Source organism: Camelus ferus, chromosome 13 (assembly GCF_009834535.1).
Source record: "Camelus ferus isolate YT-003-E chromosome 13, BCGSAC_Cfer_1.0, whole genome shotgun sequence".
Taxonomy (NCBI): Eukaryota; Metazoa; Chordata; class Mammalia; order Artiodactyla; family Camelidae; genus Camelus; species Camelus ferus.
In genome coordinates, this window is record NC_045708.1 from 29375814 (window position 1) to 29389537 (window position 13724).

Consider the following 13724-nt stretch of genomic DNA (forward strand, 5'->3'; position numbering starts at 1 on the left):
TCCTCTCTCCCTGCATGAACTCATAACAAGGATTATATGGTATTATTCTTTAAAAATACGTATTTAATAGAATATTTCAGATATATAAAAAGGGATAAAGAATAACGAATGGACACCCAAGTACCCACAATCTAGTTGAAAAAATATTTACCAATACAATTTAAGCCCCCTGTGTGCTCATCCCAGCAATATTACCAGTCTTTTCTCCCCACCCTACCCTTCAGAGATACCCACTATCCTTACTTTGGTGTTTATCATTACCATGCATTTCCTTAAACATTTATTATGTAAGTAGGCTTCCCTAAACAATACATGAATGTTAAACTTTACATAAATGAGTTCTGCCATTTACTTTATTTATTCAACTTTTTATTTGAGACATTCACCCAAGTTACTATATAGATCTAGTGCATTCATTTTCATTATTGTATGGGATTTAATTAGGTAAATATACTATAATATTTTCATTCTTTTATTAATAGATATTTGAACTAGTCTGAATTTTCTGCTATAATAATGTATAAATATTTTTGTAAGTGTCTTTATACGTGCATAGGAGAGTTTCTAAAGGGTATTTACCTAGGAGTGGAACTGTTGGATTGTAGGTTATATGCATTTTAGTTTTAATAGATATTGCCAAATTGCTCTCACTATGGTTGTGCAATTTCTGTTCCCATCAACAGCGTCTAATTCCCTTAACTCTACAGTCCTATCATTATTTGGTATTATCAGACTTCTTAATTTTTGCCAATCTAATAGGTATGAAATGACATCTCATTAAAGCTTTAATTTTCCTATAGGAATTAATTACCAGCAAATGGCTAATAAACATTTAGTCTGCCTCTTTTATACCTTGTTATTTTCCTTCTGATTTGTCTCTTTCTAACCTATTCGTAGGAAATTTTGTTATTACAGATAGTAATATTTAGCTATTATATGTACCATATACATATTCTTTAGCTCTGTGGCCTATCTTTACACTTTAAAAATTATGGCATTTCATCTTTGTCACTCACTATATATATCACAGTGTCTGGCAGCTAGTAACTAATAAATATTTGTTGAATGAATGAATAAAAAGCTGAAAAAACACACATAAAGACAGTTTTTAAGCTCTTATTTTGGAAGTGTGACCCTTTATGCCTATTAGGTTTTATAAAGTTTTATAATGAAAGAAATAATTTAATCTAGCTCGAAGACTTTCTGGCAGTCCCTTGAGATAACTGGAGACAAGACAGAACACCAAAAAATCAGGACTGGAAGTCCAAAATTTTAAATTACCTAAGACAAATAGTTCTCTGCTCTCTTTTTAGATTATCTCCAAGAACAAGTATGCTGGTGCTCATATTTTCTATCATACTTTATAGAACATAATGACTAAAATAGCCTCTATTCCCATCAGGTTTCAATGCCCTATAGGAAAGTCTACAAAAGCATGAGTGTAAAGCAGTTACAATAAATAAGAAAATACTTCGAAATGTGCCTGTAATACATCGATGAGCAATAGACATAGTGATAAAAATGAAATTACAGTATGTATATGCTTTAATTTTAAAAGCTAACAACATCTGTAATAAATACTGTAACATCTATAGTAAATACTGAGGGGAAAAATAATGCAGCAGCATTTATTTGCTTTGAAATTTAAGGAAATTTATATATGATGACTTGCAGCAGAACCAGCAAGAGGTTCGAACAGCACAGTCTTAAAAAGGAGGTCATAGGAGACAATGAATCATTCTGGACAAAACCCAGACTCTGTAGCAAGAAGACCTGGTTTTCAGTTGTTCTGACATTTACTAACTATTTGACATTGGGCACATCATTTTTTTTTTAATTGAAGTACAGTCAGTTTACAATGTTGTGTCAATTTCTGGTGTACAGCACAAAGCTTCAGTCGTATAGGAATGTACATATATTCATTTTGATATTCTTTTCACCGTAAGTTACTACAAGACATTGAATATAGTTTCCTGTGCTATACAGTATAAACTTGTTGTTTATTTTATATATATTAGTTAGTATCTGCAAATCTCAAACTCCCAATTTAATCCCTTCCCAGCACCTTCCCCTCCAGGTAACCATAAGTTTGTTTTCTATGTCTGTGAGTCTATTTCTATTTTGTAAATAAGTTTGTTTGTCTTTTTTTTGAGATTCCACATATAAGTGATATCATATGGTACTTTTCTTTCTCTTTCTGGCCTATTTCACTTAGCATGACATTCTCCAGGTCCATCCATGTTGCTGCAAATGGCATTATTTTATTATTTGTTATGGCTGAGTAGTATTCCATTGTATAAGTATACTACAACTTCTTTATCCAGTTGTCTGTCGATGGACATTTAGGTTGTTTCCATGTCTTGGCTATTGTAAATAGTGTTGCTAAATGAACACTGGGGTGCATGAATCTTTTTGAATTAAGGTTCCCTCTGGACATATGCCTAGGAGTGGGATTGCTGGATCATATAGTAAGTCTATTTTTAGTCTTTTGAGGAATCTCCATACTGTTTTCCATAATGGCTGCACCAAACTACATTCCCACTAACAGGGTAGGAGGGTTCTCTTTTCTCCACACCCTCTCCAGCATTTATCGTTTATGGGCACATCATTTAATCCATTTGCACCTCAGTTCCTTATCAGTAGTTAAAATGATGTGGCATTCTGCCTAACAGGGTTAGTATATGTTTCAAATTAAGTAGAACAATGTGTGACATCCTTCAATAATATGCAAATGTAATTATGTACCCTTCTTCACCTTCCCCTCTTCCCAACAACAGCAATCTGTATAACTGTGTGTGATTTTTGTTTTCCCCCAAGCAGGGCTCAGTAGAGCTAGTATAGGCAAGAGAGAGGTCAGTTTGGGATTTTGCCCAGACAAGGACAGACGGACAATAGAGCAAGGGAATAAAAGTTAACAGCAAGAAGGTGAATGAAATAAGTGAGAAACTAAGAAAATTAAACTGGATAGGGCAGGAAGTGAAGATAGGCCTTGGTGAGGTCAAAGAAAAGATCTAGTAGGGATAGTCAAAGGTCAGGTAGGAGGAAAATTTTTGAACAAAGCTACATGTCTTCATTTATAATTTCAAAGGTGGGCCATCTCTGGGTGAGAAGAAGGTCCATGGTGTGACTATGGGAGTTGATTAGCTAAACAGATGATCACTTCAGTTGAAGAGGCCAATATACTGAAAAAACAATCATCCATGTGAATACTGCAGTCACTCAAGATACAGCCAGAAAGAAGACTGTGTGCTAGGTCCTAAATGATAGAGAAGAGCTATATACAAGATGAGAGTGGTACAGCCCTTGTGCTTGAGTGCACAGAGATTTTAAGAAGGTGGAGAAGTAACGGTCTAGGAATGTGTGAAATAGTGGGACATAAAAAATTACAGTCATCCTTATCTCTCTCCTTTTGCAAGGAGTTGTCTGGGAGAATGAGCTGCACCCATTCAAAAGGGCTACAAAGCAAACAAGCAAGCAATCTTACTCTCTACCACTTGGGAGAGAGCCTGGCTTCCATTTAAGGTCAGAACACACATAAAACATCCAGTAAAATGGTTAATAAGGTAGGAAACAGGGGTTTCAGAGAACAAGTGGAAAGATTTGAGAGGAAGCAAACAAGCAGGACTCGGAGGGAGGAAGAGGAAGCCAAGTCAGCACAGAAACAACAGTCCAGAAGAAAGATAAATGATTGGAGGGGTTGGGACAAAGATAACAGATGATAAGACTTGCTGGGTTTATATGGCCAAAGGTTATCAAAATAATTAGTTCTAGCAGTTCCCTTGATGGCTAGGAGTTAGCACTAAGGTCTTGGTAATGGTTTGGTTAAACTTCTTCATTTACAGATGCGGGGGTAGGGGGAGCAACATTTGAGTACCTATGTAACCAACATTATGTAAATTGCCATACACATACTATCTTAGTTAAGCTGTACACCTATACCTTCCCTCATTTTATAAATGAGGGAACTGAGGATCACAGAAGCAAATACAGCCCTGGAGTGTATAACTAATATTTAGTGACACTGAGGCCCCAGGCTTCTTTTTCAAATCTAAATCAGTATGGCAGTATAAAAAAGACAATTTGAAGTTAGAGCATCTTTAGTCACTTTCTACCAGTATGTTTTTGAACTCCACTAAGCCTACCTACCAAAGATTAAGATTTGTATTATTAACTACAAAATAAATCCCAGTAGTTATTTTTTTAACTTAAACCTGGCCTATATATGAACTTATTTTCAAATGTGGAATTTCTTACTTGGTTTACTTCAAACACAAATCCAAAGTTTCCGAATTAATGCCTATAGATTTTACAGATAGGAAACTGAGGTAGAGGGAGAATGTACAATCTATAGCTCCCCAGTATACCTAGAATCAAATCCAAACCCCACAGTTTCAGGTCTCTAATACCACGGCCCCACCTCTCTAGCCACATCTCTCACTACTGACTTAACGCAAATACAATACTCAAACCCGTGGCAACTATCAATTTTTAACAAACATGTCCTATCTATAATTTCCCCATTTTGTATCTCCGCCTAAATTATTTAATCTATTTAAATTTGTTCTCCAAGGCCCAAATGAGATTCATCTTGAGTGTAAAGCCTAACCTTGTTACAAATGTTGAGAAATGATGACTCCATTCTCTGAACTCTTTCATCACTTTGCTTTACCTCCTTCAGAGTACTTATTGCCTTATAATTTAGGTGAGCATGAAAAAAATTTCATTTCTGCCAGCAGAGCTTAAGTCCCTTAAAGGTAGGTGGAAGAGAATTAACATTTACTTTGCATTTTTGAAGTGCCAACTGTTTTTCTAGTGTGTGTGTGTGTGTGTGACACCCTGTGAAGTAGAAGTTTATTTTTTACACATAAGGACACCAAAAGTCACAGATGTTAAAGAATTTGCTTATAGTTCTAAGGCTGGTAAGTGACAGAGCCTAGATTTGAATCTTCATCCTTCTAACCCAAAGCCTAGACTCTCACGACTATATTCTTCCCAGAAACCACAGGTATATCCTTACTACTGATTGTTTCTTATCCATCCACTGACCATCAGGGCAGAAAACTCAACAGATTTGTCATTAAGTATTAGCAGAAAGTATTTGATAGAGGGTACTTGCCTTCCTACTAAGAACAGACTCTTCAGAGAAAACAGAATGATTAATTTAAGACCTGAATAAAGATGAAGAGATCAGAGCCCAGCTTCTAGGAAGGAAAAGTCAAAAACCATTACTTTTCCACTCTTGTGTTTAAAAACTCCTCCTCTGAGGTTTCTGCCATCTGGCTAAATCACTCCCTACCCCTCCTTCTCATCTGTCACCTTTCACCCTCACGATTAATCCCCTATATTCACTGCACCTGGGTCACGATCGCCCTCTCTTCCCCACATCCTAGCATCCTAAGCCACTTCACTATCCATGCAGAAGGCTTGTTCAATACAATAGCCTCCCAGTTCCTTGTCAAACTCAGCCACACTGACCTTCACCTCTGCTGTACCTCAGCAACTCACACACAGAGACCTAGCTGTCACTTAGGAGAGCTCCACATCAGACAATTTAACTCTAATAGTCCACTTTCTGAACACAGTCTTTTTAAAAAAACATCTTACTTCCACCACATTTGCTCATTGATCTAACTCAAGAAATTACAAAATCTTTCAGTCCTAAACTGAAATCATTATCCAGTGTTTCCCATCTCAGTTAATGTTACCACCATCCTCCAGGTCACCCAAACCAAAAATCCGAGCAACACACTGGACTCCTCACCCTCTGATCTACACACCCAATCATAAAGCCTCACAGATTCTCTCAACTTCATCCCTCTCTCCTCATCCCCATAACCACATTTTAAAAAATATTATTCAAGTATGTCTATAAAAAAAAAAAAACCTTTCAGTGATTAGAAAAAATCACCGATTAAATTCATTTCAAGATACTAATGCATACAAGGTTCATCATGATATGGCCTCTGACTATATCTCTGGCCTCACAACTTACCATTTACATCTTCTTGCTATGTTCTCGGCAGTCCCAAACTGCTCGCGGTTCTCTAGGCAAGCCATTCCTTTTCTCACACTGATGTCCTTCCTCAAGCTAGTCTCCTTGTCTGAAGTGCACTTTTTACTCTTCTTTGACTGACTTACTTCTACTTACCATTTAAGACTTGGGTCTTGGTGTTCCCTCAAGTCCTGGGCTAGTCTAAGTGCCCTCACCTTGGTGCTACCACAGCATCACAGGCATAGCTCTTGCCTTTTATTCTGAGATGACCTACTTTAGCAGTTAACTTACCAACTCCATAAGGATTAGAAATATATTTTATTCATCTCTGTCTACCCAACTATACACGTATGTAACATAGTACCTGATACACAGCAGATACATAAGTACAAAGGTTAGAAGATGTTGAGTTTACATTTTCAGTGGGATATTCACACCAGTTCTTTCTCACAGGGTTTTTCAGTATTTCCTACCATTAACTCCAAGTCCTTTGAAGAGAAGGAACAGGAGCTCTTCCTGAGTCTGTACAGAATGATGCTATACAAAGTTGTACCCAACTTTCATAAAAAGGGAAACAGCATTTGCACAAACATACCAGAAATCAAAACTTGACATGTGTGCTGCAAACTTCAAAACCACTCACCAATTTATAAAATGAAGATACAAGAACAAAGATAAAGAAGCAATTCTGACTGCCAGTATGTGCTTGTCTATGTTATGAAAACAGTGAAACTTCACTTAGAATATAAACAGGGTCCCAGGTACAAGAGCTTGGAATTTTATCCAAAAGGCCACCACATCTCTGCTAAGCTTAAAAAATTACTAACCTGCAGGATTGCTTAGGCAGGGGTTTAGGATGTTGGTAAAGACCCTTTTAAAAAATTTAACCCCACCTACAAAGGCTAAGTAATGAAAAAGCAAGTAAAAAATGATGCTGGTAAGTGAGCAACAACAACAAAAAAAATGTTCTTTTTCAAAGTAATTTTGGGCCTTCTGTTGGCAGTTAGAAATGGAGCAAAAAGTTCAATGTAATAAAGCATTTTCCTCTCCAACTTAATATTAAAGTGCAGTCTGGCACCAAACTAGGTCTCAATTTTTTTCCAGTGTAAAAAATAATAAGCTTTTCTATTTGCATGGTGCAATGTAGCACTTTCGATATACATTAGCTCATTTGATAAAGTGTTTACAGACATCTAAAAAACTGAGGGGAAACCCAAACATTTCCACAAAATAGGAACGCTTTTACTTGGTTTAAACAAACAGTACTAGATGTCTTTTTTTTTTTTTTTTAAGTTCAAAATACAGCACAGATATGAGGAAAGGAATAGAGCACTTCTTATTTAAGCAGGTCAGTCCCTGGGGCCAACAGAGCTTCTTGGAGAAACTTAATAGATTTTGTCTTCTGGCTCATATTAAGAGGCTCTCCTTTAAAGGGGATACGGGCAAACTAGAGTTCATTCAGAGAAGGGATTGGATAACCCCAGCATATGAGAAACAACTGAAGGAAGTGGAATTAGTGAAGACAAGACTTCGGGGCCATGATTACTATCTTCAGAGATCTTAATGGCTATCCATAAGGGAAAAGACCTAGGAAGAATGGGAGGCAGCTGTTTCTTTCAACCAAAAAAAAATTTTTTTTTCCCTAAAAACCAAAGCTGTCCAGGAACAAATGGGTTTCCTTGGGAAGAAATTAGTTTTCCATCACTGGAGAGGGTGTTCAAACAGGCTGGTCAAATTACTAGAGTAAAATTTGGGATTTTTGAAGCTACTTTGGTATGGGATGGGAGAAAGGGACCTTGGATGACTTTTAAATTCCCTTCCAGTCTGGAGATGTTCTGGGTTCATCCATCTCCTGGAAACTCCTTTTCATTCCTCTTGGGCTGGCCCTCCTGGCTGCCGGTTCACCTCGGTGCCCAGCAGCTCCCGCCCCTCGTCTGAGGTTTGAAACCTGCTCTCCCCGCCCGTTTCCGGCGGCACACGTGAGTTGTCCCGGCGCAGATCCCGCCGCGCCTCTCGAGTCAGCGCCGAGGACCGCGGCTGACAGCTCCCCGCCTTTCGCACCCCAGACCACCGGTTGGGCCACGCCGCCCGCCGTCCTCGGTTCTCGCCGGCCCCGAACCCGATCTGGCCCGCGAGGACCCACAGGCATCTCTCAGTTCCCGCGTCCCAGCAGACTGACAGCTACGCCGACTCCCGGCCCTCGGCCCAAAGCCAACACTCTCCGGCCGACCTTGCCCCAACTGGCCTGGACACAGCGACCCCCGCTCGCACCGCCCATGATGCCGACCCTCCGGAGGTCCCCGTGTCTTTGGGTTTCCCTCACGCGGCTCCCAAGGCGCCCTTATTGAGTCAGGGCCGCGGGCCGGACACTGGGCCCCGCCGGCCCAGTCACGGATGCAGAACGCGCCGCCGGGGCTCGGGGCCCGCTGACACGGCGGGGGACGGCCGCGGCCGCACTCAGACCCTAGACAGACGAACAGCCGGGCCCGAGGGGCGGAGGCAGCGGCCGCGTGGGTCCCGGCGCCGCCTTCTCGCCCAGGCCCCTCAGGACGCGGGCTTTCCCGGACAGGGGAGGCGGCCGCGAAGGCGCTTACCTGCGAGCGCAACGGCGGCGCGGGGCGGCTCACTCCCTGCCCGCCGCCATGTTTCCGCTGCGCAGCCAGCGAGGGAGGACGCGCGAAGGGGGCGGGCGGGGGCGGCTCCGGAGAGCGGCGGCGGGCGGCGGGCGGACCGCTGGGGGCTCGACCTAGGCGGCGGCGGCGGCGGCTGAGGCGGAGGCGGGGCGGGGGCTCCACGGCCCCGCCCCCCGGGCCTCCCGCCGAGGGGGGGCGCGTCCCGGCCTTTGGGCCCGCGCAGGGGGGCGGGGCGGCACTGCGCTGGGAGGGCGCCGCCGAGCGGCCGGGCCGCGCCAGCCCGGGCGGTCTCCAGCCACCCGCCTGCCACCCTCGGCCGGGGAGCCCCCGCCCGTGCCTCCACCAGCCCTGCGCACTGGGTCTCACGGTTCGGTAAACTGAGGCCTGGAGAGGGCTCGAGGACTCGAGTTCGAACCCCGCCGCCGCCTTAGGTCACAGCTCCGAGGCACTTCGTGGGCCGATGGGGGAGACCGTGGACCCAAGGACGGTCAGGTCAGGTTGGCTGGCGCACGGCACCGCCTCGGGCGAAGAGCGGCCGCTCCGAGGCGCGAATCCCCGCCCTGCTCTGTGTGATGGATGACCTTGAGCGAGTTACCGCTCGTCTCTACCCCTCTCTGCTATCATCTGTAACGGGATAGCATTTAATCCAGAGGGTTGGTGTGAGAGTAAAATAAGTCAATGCTTATGAAGCCCACGGAACAGTGCTGGGGACCTAATAAGTAAATGATCAATGATTAGAAGCTCCCACGGTCCCTTCATTGTTTCATCCATTCAACAAATACCCATTGAGCCCTTCCGTGTGCCTGCTCGCGGACTCATTCCTTCAGTGAGCACTCTTTGCTACACTTCTGTGGTTAAACGCCACGTTCACCTGGATCATCCCTATTTTAGCAGGACGGAAACAAGCTCAGGGAGGTGAAGCTACTTGTCCAAAGTCATCCAGCTAGTAAGTGACTGAGTGGAGATTCGTCTCCAACCTGACTTCAAAGCCTGTGCTCTGCTAGCAGGGAGTTATCGGCTGTTAGGATGGGTCAAAGGAGGCACTTTGAGAGTCAAACACTTTCAAGTTGGCTCTTGAAAGAGTCTGCAAGGGGGAGACTCATTTCAGATAGAGGGAAGGATGTATGTAAAGGCATAAAGGCATATGACAGCGTATGACTGGCTGGTGTGACTAGTGAGGTGGCAGTATGGGAGACTGTATATGGTGATGGCCGTGCTGAAGCTGAACAGGGAAAGGAAGCCACAACATGGAAGGAGGTCTTAGTGTGTCTAGAGTGACAGTTAATGTCCTTGTATCTCTACGTTAGAATAGAAACCATTTTTTGGCCATTAGTTTTCATAGTATAGTCCTGGGACTTCTGGCTGTCCCTGAGATCCTTTAAGGGGCCAGTGAGCTCAAAATTATTTTCATACTAATACCAAATGTGATTTGCTTTTCTTCACTCTGATTCTCTCACAAGTGTACAGTGAAGTTTTCCTAGACTAGGACAAATGATATTGCAACACATAAATGTGGAAACATTTGAGAACCCAACTGTGTTCCTTTAAGCCAGGTGTTAAAAAGATTTGTACAAGACACCACTTTTCTCATTAATATTTTGTTTTAGAAATTATAGATATTTTTCATTAAAAATGTGTTTCTGTTAACATGTAATTTTAAATGAATTAATAAAATTTTAGAAATTTCTCAGTTTTAATTTCTAACAGGGTATTGATAGAAGTAACAAACTGCAGATAAAAAAGCTCTTTGAGGTTCTCAATAATTTTTAAAAAGAGTGGAAAGGGGTCCTGAGCCCAAGGGGTTTTTTTTTGTAATTTTTAATTTTTTAAATTGAAGTATACAGTTTACAATGTTGCATCAATTTCTAGTGTACAGCATAGTGTTTCAGTAGTACACATACATATATATTCCTTTTCATTTTCTTTTTCATTATAGGTTACTACAAGATATTAAATATAGTTGCCTGTGCTATACAGTGTAAACTTGTTGTTTATCTATTTTATATATTATAGTATCTGCAAATCTCAGACTCCCAAGGGGTATGTAAATAAATGCCTGCTGCAGGCAATAAGAAGCTATTGAAGTTTCAAGTAGGGGAGGGACTTGATCAGATTTACACTTCAGAAAGTGCTTTCAAGACCCAAGCCAAGCCTTGAGGGGTGAGTTCACAAGGCAGAGGCATTCCAGGCGGAAGGATAGAAACCGGAAAGTGCAGGGCTGGTAAGCAACAGAGCTGGGACCCAGATGACTCTGGTCTTTTTCTTCCTCATTTGGTATCGGTCTCACCACCTGACAAGTTAGTGCCAGAATGAGTGTTTTATTCCTTTATTAACACTGGGTGCTGCGTAGTGAGGCTTTTGCTCACGTTTGCTGCAGATGCCACTGCCCTTTCTGACCCCAGCACACGGTTACCTTTCCTCGTTGCCCATTTTCTGAGAAGCAGTCAAGTCAGGGAGGCAGATGAGAGGAAAGGAGGAGGTTACCCCTGATAGTGTGAGTGGGCACAGGAATCCTGGCAGAGGGTCCTCCAGGGCTACACAGCCCGGGGTACCCTCCACATACTTCTAGGGCTCACATACCTCAGGCAAATGAGAGGGAAAACAATTGTATCAAAACCTCTGCTGTCTGGAAAACTGAAGAGAAGTTCCCCAGAATGCTGAGAGCCTGTTCCTTTAACATTAAAAAAACAAAAAACAAACAAACAAAAAAACCCATATCAGATGAAAATCTTTTAAAGGTATATTATAAACTTCCTAGCCAACCTAACAGGAATCAAGTTAGTATTTTCTTGATTCCTTACAAACATGAATTGGTAGCAATACCAGGCTGTTTTCCTTAAGGAATCTTCTTGGGCTGTTGAGTTAAGGGCTCTATTCCACCTTAACAAATGGCCCCAGACTGCTATGCTTCCGGGGTTCTCATGACTGTTTCTTAAAGTTTCTGGCTATCAGCTGCCACTTCTCTTGCTGTCATGCCTCTCCCTTTTATACCTGCGTCTAATTTGCTAAAGCTGAGAAGGTAAGTAATGTAAGCTTACTGGAATTATATCAGTCAATCTCTAAGCAAGGGTCTGAGGGACTGTCCTGGGATGAAGCACTGGGAAGATCAGCTGTGATGGCAGGAGAGTGGGGTGGTTGATGACTAGATGTGGAGTTAGCCTTAGCTTCCCTGGTTTCACTTTCTTTCTCTACCAAGTGGAGATAATCACATACAGTACATATCATATTGAGTTGTTGAAAGGATTAACTCAAAGCATTTAGTCTATCTCATCAGATCTGTCCACAGATCTATTTATTCTTAGCTCCAGTTGCATCAGACAATTCCATATGGAGTCCTGAAACTGTGAGTTAAAGACCAAAATCACAACTCTCCATCCTAAACCTTCTCTTTCTGTCTGTGTTCCCCAGTTCAGACAATGGCACCACCATCCTCCCAGTCACCCAGTCTTAAAACCATCGTAGTGCTATTTAAAATACCTCCCTGTCCTCCACATCCAGTCAGTTGCCAAAGCACTCTACCTTTCCCCTAGTCGAGGCCCTATTCCCTGGACTATTAGAAATGGAATCTAACTCTTGACTGTCTTCTCTTAACTTGCCTTCCACAGCTTCCAGACCCTGGAAGCATCATGTGAGTCCCCACTTTATAAAATTCACTAAGTCCTCAGTGCCTGTAGGGCAAAGTCCAAACTCCTTAGCCTTGCATTCAAAGTTCTTTAGGGTCACAACTTACCTTTCTAAATTTATTTCTCTCTCTTCTCCTTTACTTACCCTTTGATTCACATATAGTTTTCTGCATTTGCCTTTTGCTGTCCATTTCTGCATGTGCCCTTTGCTACTCTGGGCTTTTCCATATACTGTTCTATCTTCTCGAATGCCTTGCTCTCTGCTTCTGTATCCAAATCCTATCACTCTTTTAAAAATCTGGTTTAGTGCTGCCTTCACACAGCCTCACATGATCCTCTAGCTTGAGTAATGAAAATCAGCATTTATGTAATGCTAAGCATAAAGCAGGAACTCTTCTGGGTGCTTTAGGTACACTGTCTTACTTAATTTTTATGACAATTTAATTTCCACAACAAACCTATGCAGTAATTATTATTATGATCTGCATCTTATAGATGAGAACACTGAAGCACAGGGAGGTAAAGTAACTTGTCCAAGGTCACAGAGGGAGTCAGGGGATTCCAGGGAGACCTGGCTTGACAGCCCACTTTCTCAACACCGAGCCAATGTGAAGTGAACACTCTTGCCTTCACTTCTCTTAGCTCTCATGACAGGCCATGAAAACCACCTAAGCCAAGTTTTGGGGGAGGTCCCATCCCCACAAGGCTGGGGCTGTAGCTGGAGCAGCTAGGGCTGAGTGGCTTGCTTTATCTCTGGAACTGGCCTTAAAGCGCTGGTCTGAAGGAGAGCCTCCTCCTTTTGTCTGGGCATTGGTTTCAGTATCAGTCTCCCCATCTTTGGGAGGAGGGAATGGACAGAATGTATCCAGATCTTGATCTGCATCCAGGTTTTCATCTGCATCCCTGTGTCTCATTTAAACAGTCATCTGATGGAATTTTGGGAGTAACTGTTTTATGAATAGCCCTAAGGTTACAAGGATAACTAGATACAGCTCGGCTCCGAGGAGCCCACAGCTGGGGAAACAGTTTGCAAACAGTGAATGAGAGGATGATGCTGTAAGTGCTTATTGCTTTGTAACAAATCATCACAAATTTAGCAATTTAAAACAACACTTATTGAAGAGCTCACAGTTCTGTAGATCAGAAATCTGGCATGGTATGGCTGGGGTCACATGGCTGAAATCAAAATGTCAGTCAGTTTACCTTTTTCCAGAGGCTTGACTAGGGAAAGGTCCTCTCTAAGCTTCTTCAGCTTCTTGGCAGAATTCATTTCTCTGTGATTATAGGACTGAAATCCCCTATTGTCTTGCTAGCTGTCAATTGGGGACCATTCTCAGCTCCTTGCCATCTCATTGACAAAGAAACTCTTACATCAACTCCCACTCATTCTTTGAATCTCTCTGGTTTCTCCTTTAACCAGACAAAACTCCCAGCCAGCTTTTAAAGACTTGTAACTAGGTCAAATCCCCCCAGAAA

The 13724-nt window shown here is 42.4% G+C and overlaps 2 protein-coding genes across 11 annotated transcripts in view; both read right to left on the bottom strand.

The window, feature by feature from the left end:
- Positions 1–8733, bottom strand: part of SCMH1 (Scm polycomb group protein homolog 1) — a 144988-nt gene extending 136255 nt beyond the window's left edge. For 3 of the 10 annotated variants that reach the window (XM_032493959.1, XM_032493966.1, XM_032493955.1), the window contains exon 1: positions 8587–8724. The gene's annotated coding sequence lies outside the window, so the exon portion shown is untranslated. Of the gene's footprint in view, positions 1–8586 lie in introns of all 10 variants that reach the window. The other 7 variants (XM_032493961.1, XM_032493958.1, XM_032493960.1 and 4 more) reach the window with 5 other exon arrangements.
- On the bottom strand, positions 7859–13518 carry LOC116668199 (basic proline-rich protein-like). Its single transcript, XM_032494809.1, has 3 exons — positions 13452–13518; positions 8209–9002; positions 7859–8116 (listed from the first exon to the last, which is right to left on the bottom strand). Exons 1-3 carry the CDS (start codon positions 13516–13518, stop codon positions 7859–7861), a joined length of 1119 nt encoding a protein of 372 aa, XP_032350700.1.
- Positions 13519–13724: the final 206 nt, after the last annotated feature.

Coding starts and splice junctions, on each gene's coding strand:
- LOC116668199 (XM_032494809.1), bottom strand. CDS start 13,518: ATGAATTCTGCCAAGAAGCTGAAGAAGCTTAGAGAGGACCTTTCCCTA. Junction 9,003..13,451: donor AGTCAAGCCTCTGGAAAAAG/GTAAACTGACTG, acceptor TCCAGGCCTCAG/TTTACCGAACCGTGAGACCC. Junction 8,117..8,208: donor GGCAAGGTCGGCCGGAGAGT/GTTGGCTTTGGG, acceptor CTCGCGGGCCAG/ATCGGGTTCGGGGCCGGCGA.